The sequence below is a fragment of the Adiantum capillus-veneris genome, chromosome 7 (genome assembly GCF_014529385.1).
Source record: "Adiantum capillus-veneris isolate H3 chromosome 7, ASM1452938v2, whole genome shotgun sequence".
Taxonomy (NCBI): domain Eukaryota; kingdom Viridiplantae; phylum Streptophyta; class Polypodiopsida; order Polypodiales; family Pteridaceae; genus Adiantum; species Adiantum capillus-veneris.
The window spans coordinates 49,258,622-49,271,094 of NC_140937.1; the positions used below are offsets into that span (position 1 = coordinate 49,258,622).

Consider the following 12,473-nt stretch of genomic DNA (forward strand, 5'->3'; position numbering starts at 1 on the left):
AAAGTAAACCTATCACTTGTGGGCTCAGATTGCATTGAGACCCCTGGTGAAACAACATATGGGGGATCGATGGGACTCACTGGGGGAGTCTCCATTTGTGATAGAGTGGGTTGTTTCCCTTTGCCCGTGTCTAAAAATCGCATAGGACCCGTCGAAGGTATGTTTATTCCTCGATTTTGCCTCTCAGACTGGATAATCCTATGGATGACATTGCAGATCATGTGTTGTTGTTCCTCTAGACTAGTGGCACTAGATGTGGATTGTACAACTTCTAACCAACCCACATGGTATGTGTAGCCCATGTATAGGTCGGTCAAAGTCTCTGTGTGTAGGTCATATTCCCAATTTTCATTGAGAAATACCCCGTCCAAACTTGGTGTACTAGAGGGTTGCCGTGAGGTGGATGCAATGTTGCTTCCCGTGTTTTGACTTTTAGTCACCGCTACCTTAGAGGCGACTTTGGAAGGTGGTAGCTCGGTAGGGCCCTCATTAAATGAGGTAGGTAGAATCTCCACGTGGACACTCTGAGGGAGTGTGGGGTCTAAAGGAGATGTGAATGGTGATTCTACTTCCCCACCCCCTTCGTTTACTTCACTAGCCGTAGGTTCAAAGCGCGTAGCTCTACTAAAAGTTTCCATCAAATGGCTAAAAACACTAGTTCCAAGTCCAGCTAGGCACGGTTTCATTTGTTCCCCCGGGGCTTTGTGTAAGATGCTCTTCCATAATATTGTAGTCAGAGGAAGAGTCGCTAGCCACTATATTTGGGTCTTGGGTTGCACTACCTTGGGTCCCCGCCGAGGGCGTAGACCCTAGCGTGGAAGGATAGTGAGTACCCCCGTAAATCGAAACACTAGCTAGTTGTTCGGACTCTAGCACACGACCAGAGCGTAGATAATGTGCTTTGGGTACCCTACAAGTGTCAACAAGTACCCTCAAAGGTTACTTGCTTTGTTTTGTGGGTGTTTTGCACCCCGTTTTCTACTTGATTTTTTCTTGTTTTTGATGTTTTTTGAATGTTTTTTAATGTTTGATTTTTTTGATTAAAGTGTGTGATAGCTCGAAACGAGCGTATCACTTAGAGGGTCGCTGTGTGCTTTACAACACAATTTTCGGGCATCTGACGTTCCGTTGGTCCTCAAAAAATCGATTTTTAGCTACGTGTGAAGTTAAGATTTGTTTTTTTAAAAGGCGGCTGAGGCCTAGGCCTGAGCGTGAGCTTGGGCTTGGGTCTGGGAGATATTCCCGATCCCAGTCCTACCTTTATTTTTATTTTTTTTTTTTAAATAATTTTTTTAATTTTTTTTTAAAGGATAAGGTGGCCGCGGCCTGCACGAGAGCACACACACACACACTCTATCTACCTACTTCTAACTAATACACTTACTCTTACACACTAACACACTCTATTAACTCTCACTAATCTACTTCCTCCTTACTGTACACAGAAAACTAACTACCTTAATACACATAGAATAAACACAGAACCTTTGAAATCTCCATTAACAAAGAAAACTAACTGCCTTAATACACAGAGAATAAACACAGTACCTTTGAAAACTCCATTAACAAAAAACACACACAGTATAACACCAAATCCCTCTTCTCAACACACACACACTCCTTCCCTACCTTTCCTATAATTGAAATTGCACCACGGAGAAGCACAGAGTGCTACTCGAGCTTAATGCACGGCATTCCCCGACAGCGGCGCCAAAAATGTGCGCGTATGTTGCACGTGTCAATGCAAGGAACTTGCCGATACACCGTGTGCAAGCCACAAATGGCTCCAAGCACACAACAAGCCTAAACTAGTAAGCTAAAAGAAGGCGATGGTGTGTCACTCACCGCTCTACGCTTGCTTCGTGGAGGATTCCTTGCCGTGAAGAAGAAGGAGATGCCGCTACGCCGCGCTCAACCACTTCACCGCCGCCGTGCTGTCGTCGCAATGCTCGATCGCACTCTCTCTCTCTCTCTCTCTCACGCATACACACACACACACACACACACACACACACACACACACACACACACACACACACACACACACACACACAAGGAGATGAAGAAGAAGAAGATGGAGATGGAGCAAGAGCACTCTTCTATTGCACAAATGAGAGAATGAGTGAATTTTAGGTTTAGTTGACTTTTATATGAGCTCTCCCCATTCACACTTGGGCGCCCATGCTTAGCCAACTAATCCCTTGAATGTTCCAGTTAGAGTGCGCCTCTCGTCGGCGATCACTCTTACCCTTTTCCTATTGGACCGACAAGCCCGGTACCTGACTCTACCAAATAAATAATACAATGTCCGCCGTAGGTTACAATGTCCGTCGTAGGTAATAGGATGTCCGTGAGCCATGAGGGTTAACACCAGATGAAGGAATGGGTGATATATGTGGAGGTATAGGTGATGAGGTTGATGGACTTCTACTAGGTACCATAGGCCGTCTTCTATTATAGTACTTCAGAGGGCTCAGTAGTGCGCTTTGACGCTCGACTGACTGCCTTGTATGTGTCATGCAGTGACCACCAATCCAACCAACCCTTGGACAAGAAAACCTTGAACTGGTTGAAGTTTGGTCTAGACTCTACTAGACCAGGCGTGACTAGACCAGGCTGGACCAGGGACGAGGAGGACTAGACCAGGGTCGAGGAGGTCTAGACCAGGGACAAGGACAGGTTGGACCAGGGCGAGAGAAAAGTTGGACCAAGGCGGGAGAACAGTTGGACCAGGTCGGCCAAGCTAGGCAAGGTAAGGGAAGCTAGATAGACCCAACTAGCTTCAAGATGCACCTCACAGAGTGAGATTTCAGTTGAGGTCTCACCGTGATCGCCAAAATGAGAGCACCTGTAGCGCGGATAATGTGTCGTGCTCTCTACAGTGGGTGGTCCTCAATGCAATGTGCGTGACAATCTCACTCAAACAAACTGAACAAAAAGGAAACAATAGACATCAACAGAGCTCACAAAGACGCAACAGTAGACCAGAACATATGACTCGACTATCTCAAAGACTGATACAGACTCTGGCATGGCAGCACACTCAGCTCCAGCCCAGGACTCACAGGTACAATGGGGGTGTCGAGGCTCAGATGTGCAGGGATGGTGAAGATGTGCTCTATGAATAGAGTCACTCTAGACTACTACGTACAAGATAATGCAACTAGCCCGAAACGGCTACTCATATGTACAACCATAAAGAGCCACCAACGGCTCATAAATGTCCAGTCAGCTAAGTCTATCTCCAAACTGAGTGGTGGTGGTGACCTGGCCACGATATCCACTAGACCACCGTCGGTACCCTGCCACGTGTCACCCCCCAGCCCAGAGGGTCCGTCCAGTGTGAACCAGACCAACTATAACTAATTGTCCAACTGTCCTATGAAGTGACACTGTAGCCCTGCTACAAATGGTAAAATACTTGGATCTTTTTGTTGAGGCATGCTCAAGACCCCCTTTGTTTCAAAACTCTGGGGAGACTTCCTATGTGCATGATAGCAACACCCTACCAATGGCTCCTTTGAGTGCCAACGGTATGCTAAGGTCTATACCTTGGTCGTAGAGGTTAGGTGGGCTTGCAAAGGTGCTGCACCAACTCCCCGAGTTGGATGGGGGGTTTCTTATTGGTGGTCTCTTGTTCATCAGGCATTCTCTTTTTGTGGCACATGTGCTTTGATGCCATTGTTGTGCATGGCAATATATAGGCATAGAATAGCTACACACAAAGAAACATATAGAGCTGGAGACAAAGAAGATGATGCACAATGATTGGTCCAATCCACCTCTGCGCACAAGCGATTTCCTCCCTTGTGCATATATTTACTTTTATTAGTTAACTGGAAAAGAAAGCTAAAGAAGAGAGGTATATTTCACTTCATGTAAAAAGTAAAGTCTTTTATTTAAAATAGAGTTTGAATATTTTAAAAGGGTTTTCCTATGAGCTAAGAGCTAAATGAGAGCTAAATAGACTTTGCTCGTTAATATAGAAGTACAAGGTGTCCGAAGAGGACAAGCCATCATATTCACTTCATAGAACTAGATATTGTCTGAAGTGGACAAGTCATCATATTCACATCATTGACATTTTAAAGTGAAGTTATAACAATTTGGTGCCCGATACTTGGCTAATGATGATAATTTTGGTGACTAAAGATGCTCATAAACTCCTTGTTGAGTATGCCATGGCTGATTTGATTTCCCAAATTTGCTTATTGAAATCCACGCCGCAAACAGAATAGAGGTTCGGAGCCTTATGTATCGATGCTCAAATCCCTAAGTGGACTGTTCTTGCAATTGCTTGCATGATATCTTTTGACCTATTGGTGAGTGTATCTTAGGCTGGTGGCACACATAGCTGGTGGCCAATGCTTACTTGGTAGGTAATGGGCAACACATATGTTATGACACAAAAGGGTCATTTACCTATCTTGTGACATATGCATCAAGAAACAGGTGTGTAAAACAATCAACATGCATTATGAAGAGGATGGGGAACATGGCCTAGGGGAGGGTTTCCCATTGGGAAAGAAGTAGCCATGTCATGAATTGTCACGATGGCATTCAATGGATGGGTAGGAAAAGAAGAAGAAGAAGAAGAAAAGAGAAAAGCAGAGAAGTTTTAATGTTGTAGGAACAATCGCAAGAGACCTTAAATATCTATCGAACGAGTCTTGAACACAAGGTGAATTATTAAAGAAGGATTTGGGAAAATGAAAATGTACGGAAAGATGGTTTCCTCCTCGAAGGCTACAGCCTACCTCAACCTCGAGCACGGCGTGGACATGCGATGACAACTTACAGTGGTACTAGGCCTTGGGCAAGCAATCGATTCACACTTGCATGTAACGAGGTCTAATAAAAACATGGAACTAATTTTAACGTACGTTTGACGTGAGCCCACCATAGTAGCTTCCAGCCTTCCAGTGCAAGGTTCTCTCCCTAAGGTGCATGAAGAGCTCGTCTGCTGCATCTACTTCCTTGTATGCTCAAATGTAAAAGCTTCTCAAGCTGTTTTGGGGATTTCAAAAAGCTCTGTGAGAATGGGCATCTTGACAAGGCATTGGAAGACCTTCAAAACTGGGAGAATTCTGGGATCCATGTCTCCCCAAGTATGTACCATTGCCTTCTGCAGGGCTGCAGTAAGACAAAAAATATTAGTACAGGCCGACATGTTCTGTCTGTCCTTACAAGAGTTGGGTTGTTTCCAAACTCCATTTTCGGCGCCGTTTCAATCCGCTTGCTCACTGCATGTGGCACTTTGCAAGAAGCCCAGTGGGTGTTCTCCAGGTTGCCTCAGCCTGACCTTTTGACATGGACAGCAATAATGTCAGCACATACTAAGCTTGGCCAAACTGAAGAAGTCATTCATTTGTTTGCACAATTGCAGCTGTCCAACGTGGAAGTAGACCAGCATGTTTTTGTTGTTATACTGAAAGCTTGCACATCGATGGCGTCTCTCATACACGGCATGGTGGTTCATGGCCACATTATAGAGATTGGGTTTGAGGCTGACGCCTTTGTTGGCAATGCTTTGGTTGAAATGTACACCAAGTGTGGAAACCTCAAAGATGGAGTTCAGGTATTTGATGCCTTGCCAAGTCCATCTGTTGTAACGTGGACCATGATGATTGTGGGTTTCACGGAACAAGGGCATGGGTGGGAGGCTCTGCAACTTTTCTGGCAAATGCAGTCAATATCTATCATAGAGCCCGACAAAGCTGTTTTTGTCTGTGCTTTAAAAGCGTGTGTAATTCTAGGTGCCTTAGATCAGGGTCAGCTCGTACATGCCAGAATTGTGGAGGAGGGACATGAAAGGGTCTTAACTGTCAGCAATACTCTTGTTGATATGCATGCGAAATGCGGGAGCCTGGAAGATGCCCGTAGAATCTTTCAAAGCAATCCGGAACGAAGTCTTGTGACATGGAACACAATGATTGCAGCATTTTCTCATCGACAGGGACAGGAACAGGAGGCCTTTCATCTTTTGCAACTGATGAAAAAAGATGGCATGCAACCTTCTAACGTTACGTGGAATTCAATGATTTCAGGGCTGGTTCAACAGGGGCAGGGTCAGCAGGCACTTCAGATTTTTCACAAGCTGCTAGGCGAAGGTATTACACCGGATAAAGCGATTTTTATTAGTGCCCTTAAAGGTTGCTCTATAATTCCATCTGTTGAACTTGGATGGGCAATCCATGTCTATATCATTGAGACTTGCCATGATTTGGAGATTACCGTGTGCAATACGCTTATTGACATGTATGGGAGGTGTGGAAGTCTGCAAGATGCCCGAAGCATATTTGATAGGACATCTAAACAAAGTGTGGTAGCATGGACTGCAATGATCGGTGCATACCTTCAGAGGCAGCACTATGAAGAAGCATTTTTCCTGTTTGAACAAATGCAAAATTATGGAGTAGAGCCCAATTATGTAACTTTTCTCAGCATGATTAAAGGGTGCTCTAATAAAGCATCATTAGTGTGGGGTAGAGCCATTCATGACCACATAATCAGATTCAACTTTGAAATGGATACTTTTGTCGGCAATTGCCTCATTGACATGTACACAAAATGTGGAATTTTAGAGGATGCATGCAATGTTTTTGACAACATGCCAAGAAAATGTATTGTTGCATGGACTGCAATAATTGCAGGTTTTGCTCAAAACGGTAATGTATTACAGGCTTATACTCTCTTTCGACAAATGCAACATGATGGAGTACAACCAAACATAGTCACATGGAATTCAATGCTTGCAGGAGCTTCTGAACACGGGTATGATGCTGATTGTCTTCACCTTTTTCAGCAGATGCAAGACTGGGGTATGGAAGTAGATGACATGACTCTCGTGAGCGTGTTGAAGGCATGTGGTAGCCTCGCTTTGCTGAGCCAAGGCTTGCTAGTTCACTGCCTTGTTATTGAGACAAGTTTAGAGCATGATTTGTATGTCTGCAATAGTCTTATTGATATGTATGTGAAGTGTGGCAGTGTGGTTGATGCATACTGTGTATTCAATGCATTGCCAAAGCAAAAGGTGGAGGCTTGGAATGCAATGTTAGGGGGATGTTCTGATCATGTACTTGGTCAATCAGCTGGTATAACACTTTTTGAGCAGCTGCAGTGTGAAAGCAAACTCCCAGGCCAGTGCGCCCACGTGAGCAACTTACCGGCACACGCAAGTATGGTAGCCTTTGATCAGGAAGGACTCCATCGTCCTAACATGGCTGAGAGGATCTTCACCTCAGAAACAAGTGCCGGCATCAATGCAGTCTGTAACCGTGTAGAAGATTCCTGCAACGTGCATACAAAATATTTTGGCCCAGATTTTCACTCCTGGAGTGCAAAGGGATCAGGATTTACACATCAGGGCAATTCAAAATCGGTCATGGACATTCTCCAGACTATGCAAGTGAACGGCTCAAAGCCAGATGAGGTCACCTTCATTAGCCTTTTGTCTGCTTGCTGTGAAATGGGTTTACTGCGTGAAGGCTGCCAATTGTTCTCATCCATGACCCAAGACCATGGTATCATTCCAAAGCTTGATCATTTCAATTGTCTGGTGTCGCTTGTCAGCAACGCAGGGTGCTGGAATGAGGCAGAAGACTTGCTACAAACTATGCCATTCCCTGCGGACATTATTGGATGGACGTCTTTGCTATGCCGCTCACATGGCAACATTGACCTTGGAGAACGATGTTTCGAGCAAGTCATTTCCTTGGATCACAGAGATGCTGCAGGCTTTCAGCAGATGTCATGCATGTATGCCGATGCGGGCATATGGAAGGGTGTAGATCAGGTGGAGGATTGGAGGCAATTTTCAAATTCATGGAAAAAACCAGGAAGGGCCTGTGTTGAAATTGGTGATGTTGCTCACATGTTCGTGGTTGGAGACACAAGTCATTCACAAATTGAATTGATTCATGAAAAGATGCAGAGCTTGAATATGCAATTAAAGCTGGAGGGATATACTCCCCAGGCACCTTCCACGCATCAAGCCATAAATGAGAGTATGCTTGTACTTCAGTAGATGGGCATTTGGGTCATATTTGTATTAATGTGCTGCTCATCAGGTGGGAAACGGGCCTGCATTGTGTTTGAACAAAAGCGATAAACAGGGGTTTTTGCATGGCAATTGAAGACCTGTGGCTGGCACGGATGGGATTGATCCTATGATCACACTTAAGAAGCCTCTGTCACCTAAGTATTTTGTCTTTGCCAAACCTCCTTTGCTTAATCAGATGCCGGGGTTAATTGGCGCTATGGTTTTGAACACCTCTTGGCTCTTGCAAATGTCCAGGCAACGGCAGTACAGTCGAGTATGTCATCAGGTTACAGCAGTCGAGTCTCTTTTGTGCAACCAGTGTGAAAGGCAACGAAAGAGTTTTGAAACAGAAGAGGCAGCCTAGATTCACAAAGAACACCGATGAGAGAGGGAACATAAACAGAAACAGCTTGAAAGGCAATATAGAAATTCTGAACAGGACATGCAGCCCAGCTGCATCAGCAGGAGAAGGAATGAGAATGAGAGGCCTTGAACCTTTGCAGGTCACTAGATACCTTTAAAAGTTACTTTTGGGAATATTGTGCTTCACACCTCCCAAGAAAGCACATAAAACCTGTTTTTCCAGGCCATAACTCTCGCACCTTCTCACCAATAGCCTGATTTGGTGATCTATTGATCAAGTGCACAGTTGTAGATTGGAGATAAACGGGCTGAATTGTGACAAGCTCGCTACTGCTGAGCGCCCCCCCCCCCCCCCCCCCCCCCCCTCGCTGCCCTTGCTGCTGCCGCCTGCCCCCGCCTTCCCTTGCGCGCAGCAGCCCAGCCCCCCACCCCCCTGCGCGTTCCCCCCTGCCCCCAGCTCGCGCCCCCCACCCCCCCCCCCCCCCCCCCCCCCCCCCCCCCCCCCCCCCCCCGGCCTTCTTCTCCCCGAAGCCTCCTGCACTTGGCTCTAGTAGCATTGTTTATTTCGACAGTGCTCGGCGCGCTCAGCTGTAGAGTCGCTTCACCGTCCGCTTCTTCGACACGACAGTAGACACAGATGGAGGCTCCAACTCCGCCATAGAGAGACTCGTCCGAAGCCCCCTCGCTCGACCCCGCTGAGCCCACCATTCGACTTCCTCTTTCGCCGACAGAGCAAGCGAGCCTAGCCGTAGAGGTAGAGCGCTTGCAGTCGACTTCTGTCATCTGCAAGATTCTCGGCACCGGACCTAGCAGAGGAGAGCTGTGTGACCTTCTCCAGGCCCGCCTTCTCGCAGAGGTAGGCAAGATCTTGAACGTACAGATACTCGGACGAGGTTACTATCAGATCAAGTTTGAGACCTCCGAGGTGGCATCCAAGGTCATCGCCATGAGTCCATTGACCATCCGAGCAGCACGAGCCCACTTTCGACAGTGGAGACATGGTTTCGATCCTGCTTCGGATGTTCTAGTAGAGGAGGCAGACATCCCCATCTCCGTCTGCTTTCCGGGTTTGTGGAGGGAGTACTTACCACTTTTGTCCAGGATCGGCTCCGCCATTCGGACTGTCCTCGAGACACCTCGCACGGTAGCCTCAGTAGCTGCCAAGGCGGCTGGCATTCCCTCAGTTTGCGTTTTGGTCAAAGACTCACACGCTCGCGAAGGTAATTCTTCTGCCTCGGGTGAGTGGGGGTTGGTTTAGACAGAGTGTGGAGTATTCGGGCCTTCCAAACCAGTGCTTCGTTTGTCGACAGATCGGCCATTTAGCGAAGGCCTGTCCACGAAGGAGGCCTCGACCTACACCACAGCCTGCAAGGGTTGGCCAACAGACACAGACAGAGACACAACGTACACATGCAGAGCCACCCTCTGAGCCTGGGGCTCCAGCGAAGGATGGATGACAGCAGGTTCGTGGTCGATGACGACAAGGGCCACAGCGATAGCCTGACACTTAGAGTGGTCCTCAGGCGTCTACTCAGCAGCAGTGGGTTCTCACAGGAAAACGGTTTGATCCTCTTGAGCAGGATGAGGTCCCTGCTCCAGCCCCCATCCCAGCTTCACCCTCGACAGCCCCTCTCCCTCCAGAGTTCCCCCCCTCTTCCTCATCCTCCCCCCCGACTCCTGCTCCCGCCGCCTCTTCCTCCCACCCCTCTTCTCCACCGCTCCCCCCTGCTCCTTCTCCCCGCCTCCCGCTTCAGTTCCCAGTCGTCCCACGGGGTAGGGCCTTCTCCAGCTGCTAGGAGATCTCTTGGCAGCACTTTTGCCACGAGTCGCTTGGCGAGAGAGGGACAACCTTTCTTGCAGCCCCCTCTATAGGTACAGACGTCCCCCCTTGCAGATATCCCTCGAGGTTTGACGAGCATTGACATCCGGCGTCGATGGGATTTCTTCGACTACGACTTCACTCGTTTTCTCGGCGACCACTCAGCAGACCATGAGGCAGACTGCTTCAGGATCCATATTCTGTTCCTTGCAGCTAGAGGGACAGAGGCCTTGGACTCAGCAGTTGGCTTCTCCTTTCCCCTCTACGGCAAGGACCAGACAAAGTGGACTCTCGACTCAGTGTTGGGATGGTTGCACACATAGGTCCTAGAGTTCTCTCATCACATGGGAAAACTAGGAGTTACAGACATGCTTCAGACTCTGTGGCCATTGGCCAAGTTTGCGGTGACACCTCCAGATTCATTAGGATATAGACACATTGTGGTTTACTTCTTTGCTGATACACAGTGCTTGCCATGCTATGTATACATTCATGAGGACTCGTGGGCAGAGGAGGTTGCTTTACGTACGGCTCGCTCTGCTTGGGCTTGGGCCAGGTACTCGTTGCAGTCACGCCTATCTAGAGGACTTTCGGATGCGGATTACTCCCCATCCAAGCCAGCCTCGAAGATAGCCCATCTAGCTGCTGCGGCAGCATCTGTTCTCTCTCGCTTCCCATGAGGATCGTCTCATGGAATGTGCAGGGACTAGGTGGGCCCCAGTTTCAGCATCAGCGGGGCCGATTGCATCAGGAGCTTCAGTGCTGCCTTGTGGGAGGAGAGATTGATCTCCTTATGCTTCAGGAGCACCTTCTGTATGAGAGCCGCATTGGATGTTATGGTCGGCTCTTGCGTGGACGATATGACACTTTTTGGTCAGCTGCTTTTGGACCTGAAGGCATCCAGGGTGGGATATGTATGACTATTGCGGACTCTTTGTAGCAGGCCATTGTGGACAGAGGGATTATTGTGACAGGCAGGGCTCAGTGGATTACTATGCAGGTTCAGGGTTGCCTAGTGGGCTTCCTGAACATCTATGCGTCCAATGTGGCGAGTGCTCAAGCAGAGTTTTGGGTTTTGGTCACAGATAGTTGAGTGTCTACCACAGGCAGAACACTGGTGCATAGGAGGGGACTTCAACATGTTGGAGGACCCTTCTGAACAGGATTGGTGGTAGCCACACTACTGTGCATGGAGTTGAGCTGACAGCTTGGGAGAGGTTTTGTATGACTCTGAGGGTCTCGGATGTTTGTCAGCACTCTGGTTTTGTGAGGCCCCCAGACAGCCTTGCCTTCTCTCGTTCGGACTGCAGAGTGGGAGGAGTGAATCTATCGCGGATAGATCGCTTCTACACTAGTGACCATTTCAGTGACTTAGGAGGGACAGTGGGCATTCTGGCAGGGACTTCCTTCTTGGACCATGCACCAGTGATCCTCACAGTGGCAGACAGGCAAAGGAGTGGGAGCACGATGCTTCGCATCCCAGAGAGGGTCTTGTTGGACTCAGCACTCAGAGAGCGGGTAGAGGCTCTCTGGACAAAGAGCTTGGACAGGCAGGATTCTCCTGTTGACAGAGTGGCCTCAGGCCTAGCTCAGATTAGCCGTTTTTTTCTCTAGGAGTCTCTAGCTCACCGGGCTACAACGAGAGAGGAGGATCAGCGTCTCAGACGGGGCATTGCTCCGCTACAGAGGATGCAGGAGCAGCATCCAGATAGTCCTTGGTTGGAGGAGCAGCTACAGCAGGCTCGTCAGGAGCTTGTTAGCACAGAGGAGAGGCGACATGAGTTTGCTTTCCACCGACAGGCAGCTCAGTGGACCCAGGTGGGCGACAGAGTGACAGGTGCTTTCTTTGAGGCAGTGGGACCTCGGCATGCGAAGGTGGGCGACAAAGTGACAGGGGCTTTCTTTGAGGCAGTGGGACCTCGGCATTCGCATGCCAAGGTCAGTCAGTTGAGGAGGCCCGACATGTCAGTTGCTTCTGAGCTCGAGGATATGCGTGCAGTTGCTACTGACTTTTACCGTGAGTTACTGTCTGCAGAGCCCCAATCAGAGCGCCAAGATGCATGCAAGAAGCAGGTTTGGGCACAGATGCCTTGTCTTGTGACTGAGGAGATGCGTCAGAGGCTTGAGCTACCACTCCAGCTCAAGGAGCTGCACATGGCTCTTAGGGCCCTCCCCCGTGGTAGCTGTCCAGGTGAGGATGGGCTGACTCCCAGTTTTTTCTTGGAGTATTGGGACCTGCTTGGCCCAGAT

The 12,473-nt window shown here is 48.4% G+C and overlaps 1 protein-coding gene across 1 annotated transcript; it reads left to right on the forward strand.

Annotated features, from left to right (window-relative positions):
* The first annotated feature begins 4,634 nt into the window (after window positions 1-4,634).
* Window positions 4,635-8,708, forward strand: LOC147453815 (pentatricopeptide repeat-containing protein At2g33680-like). Its single transcript, XM_086515904.1, has one exon. It carries the CDS (start codon window positions 4,982-4,984, stop codon window positions 8,024-8,026), a length of 3,045 nt encoding a protein of 1,014 aa, XP_086372030.1. The 5' UTR covers window positions 4,635-4,981; the 3' UTR covers window positions 8,027-8,708.
* Window positions 8,709-12,473: the final 3,765 nt, after the last annotated feature.

What these genes read in the sequence shown, in the direction of transcription:
- LOC147453815 (XM_086515904.1), top strand. Translation starts at nt 4,982, where the DNA reads ATGCTCAAATGTAAAAGCTTCTCAAGCTGTTTTGGGGATTTCAAAAAG.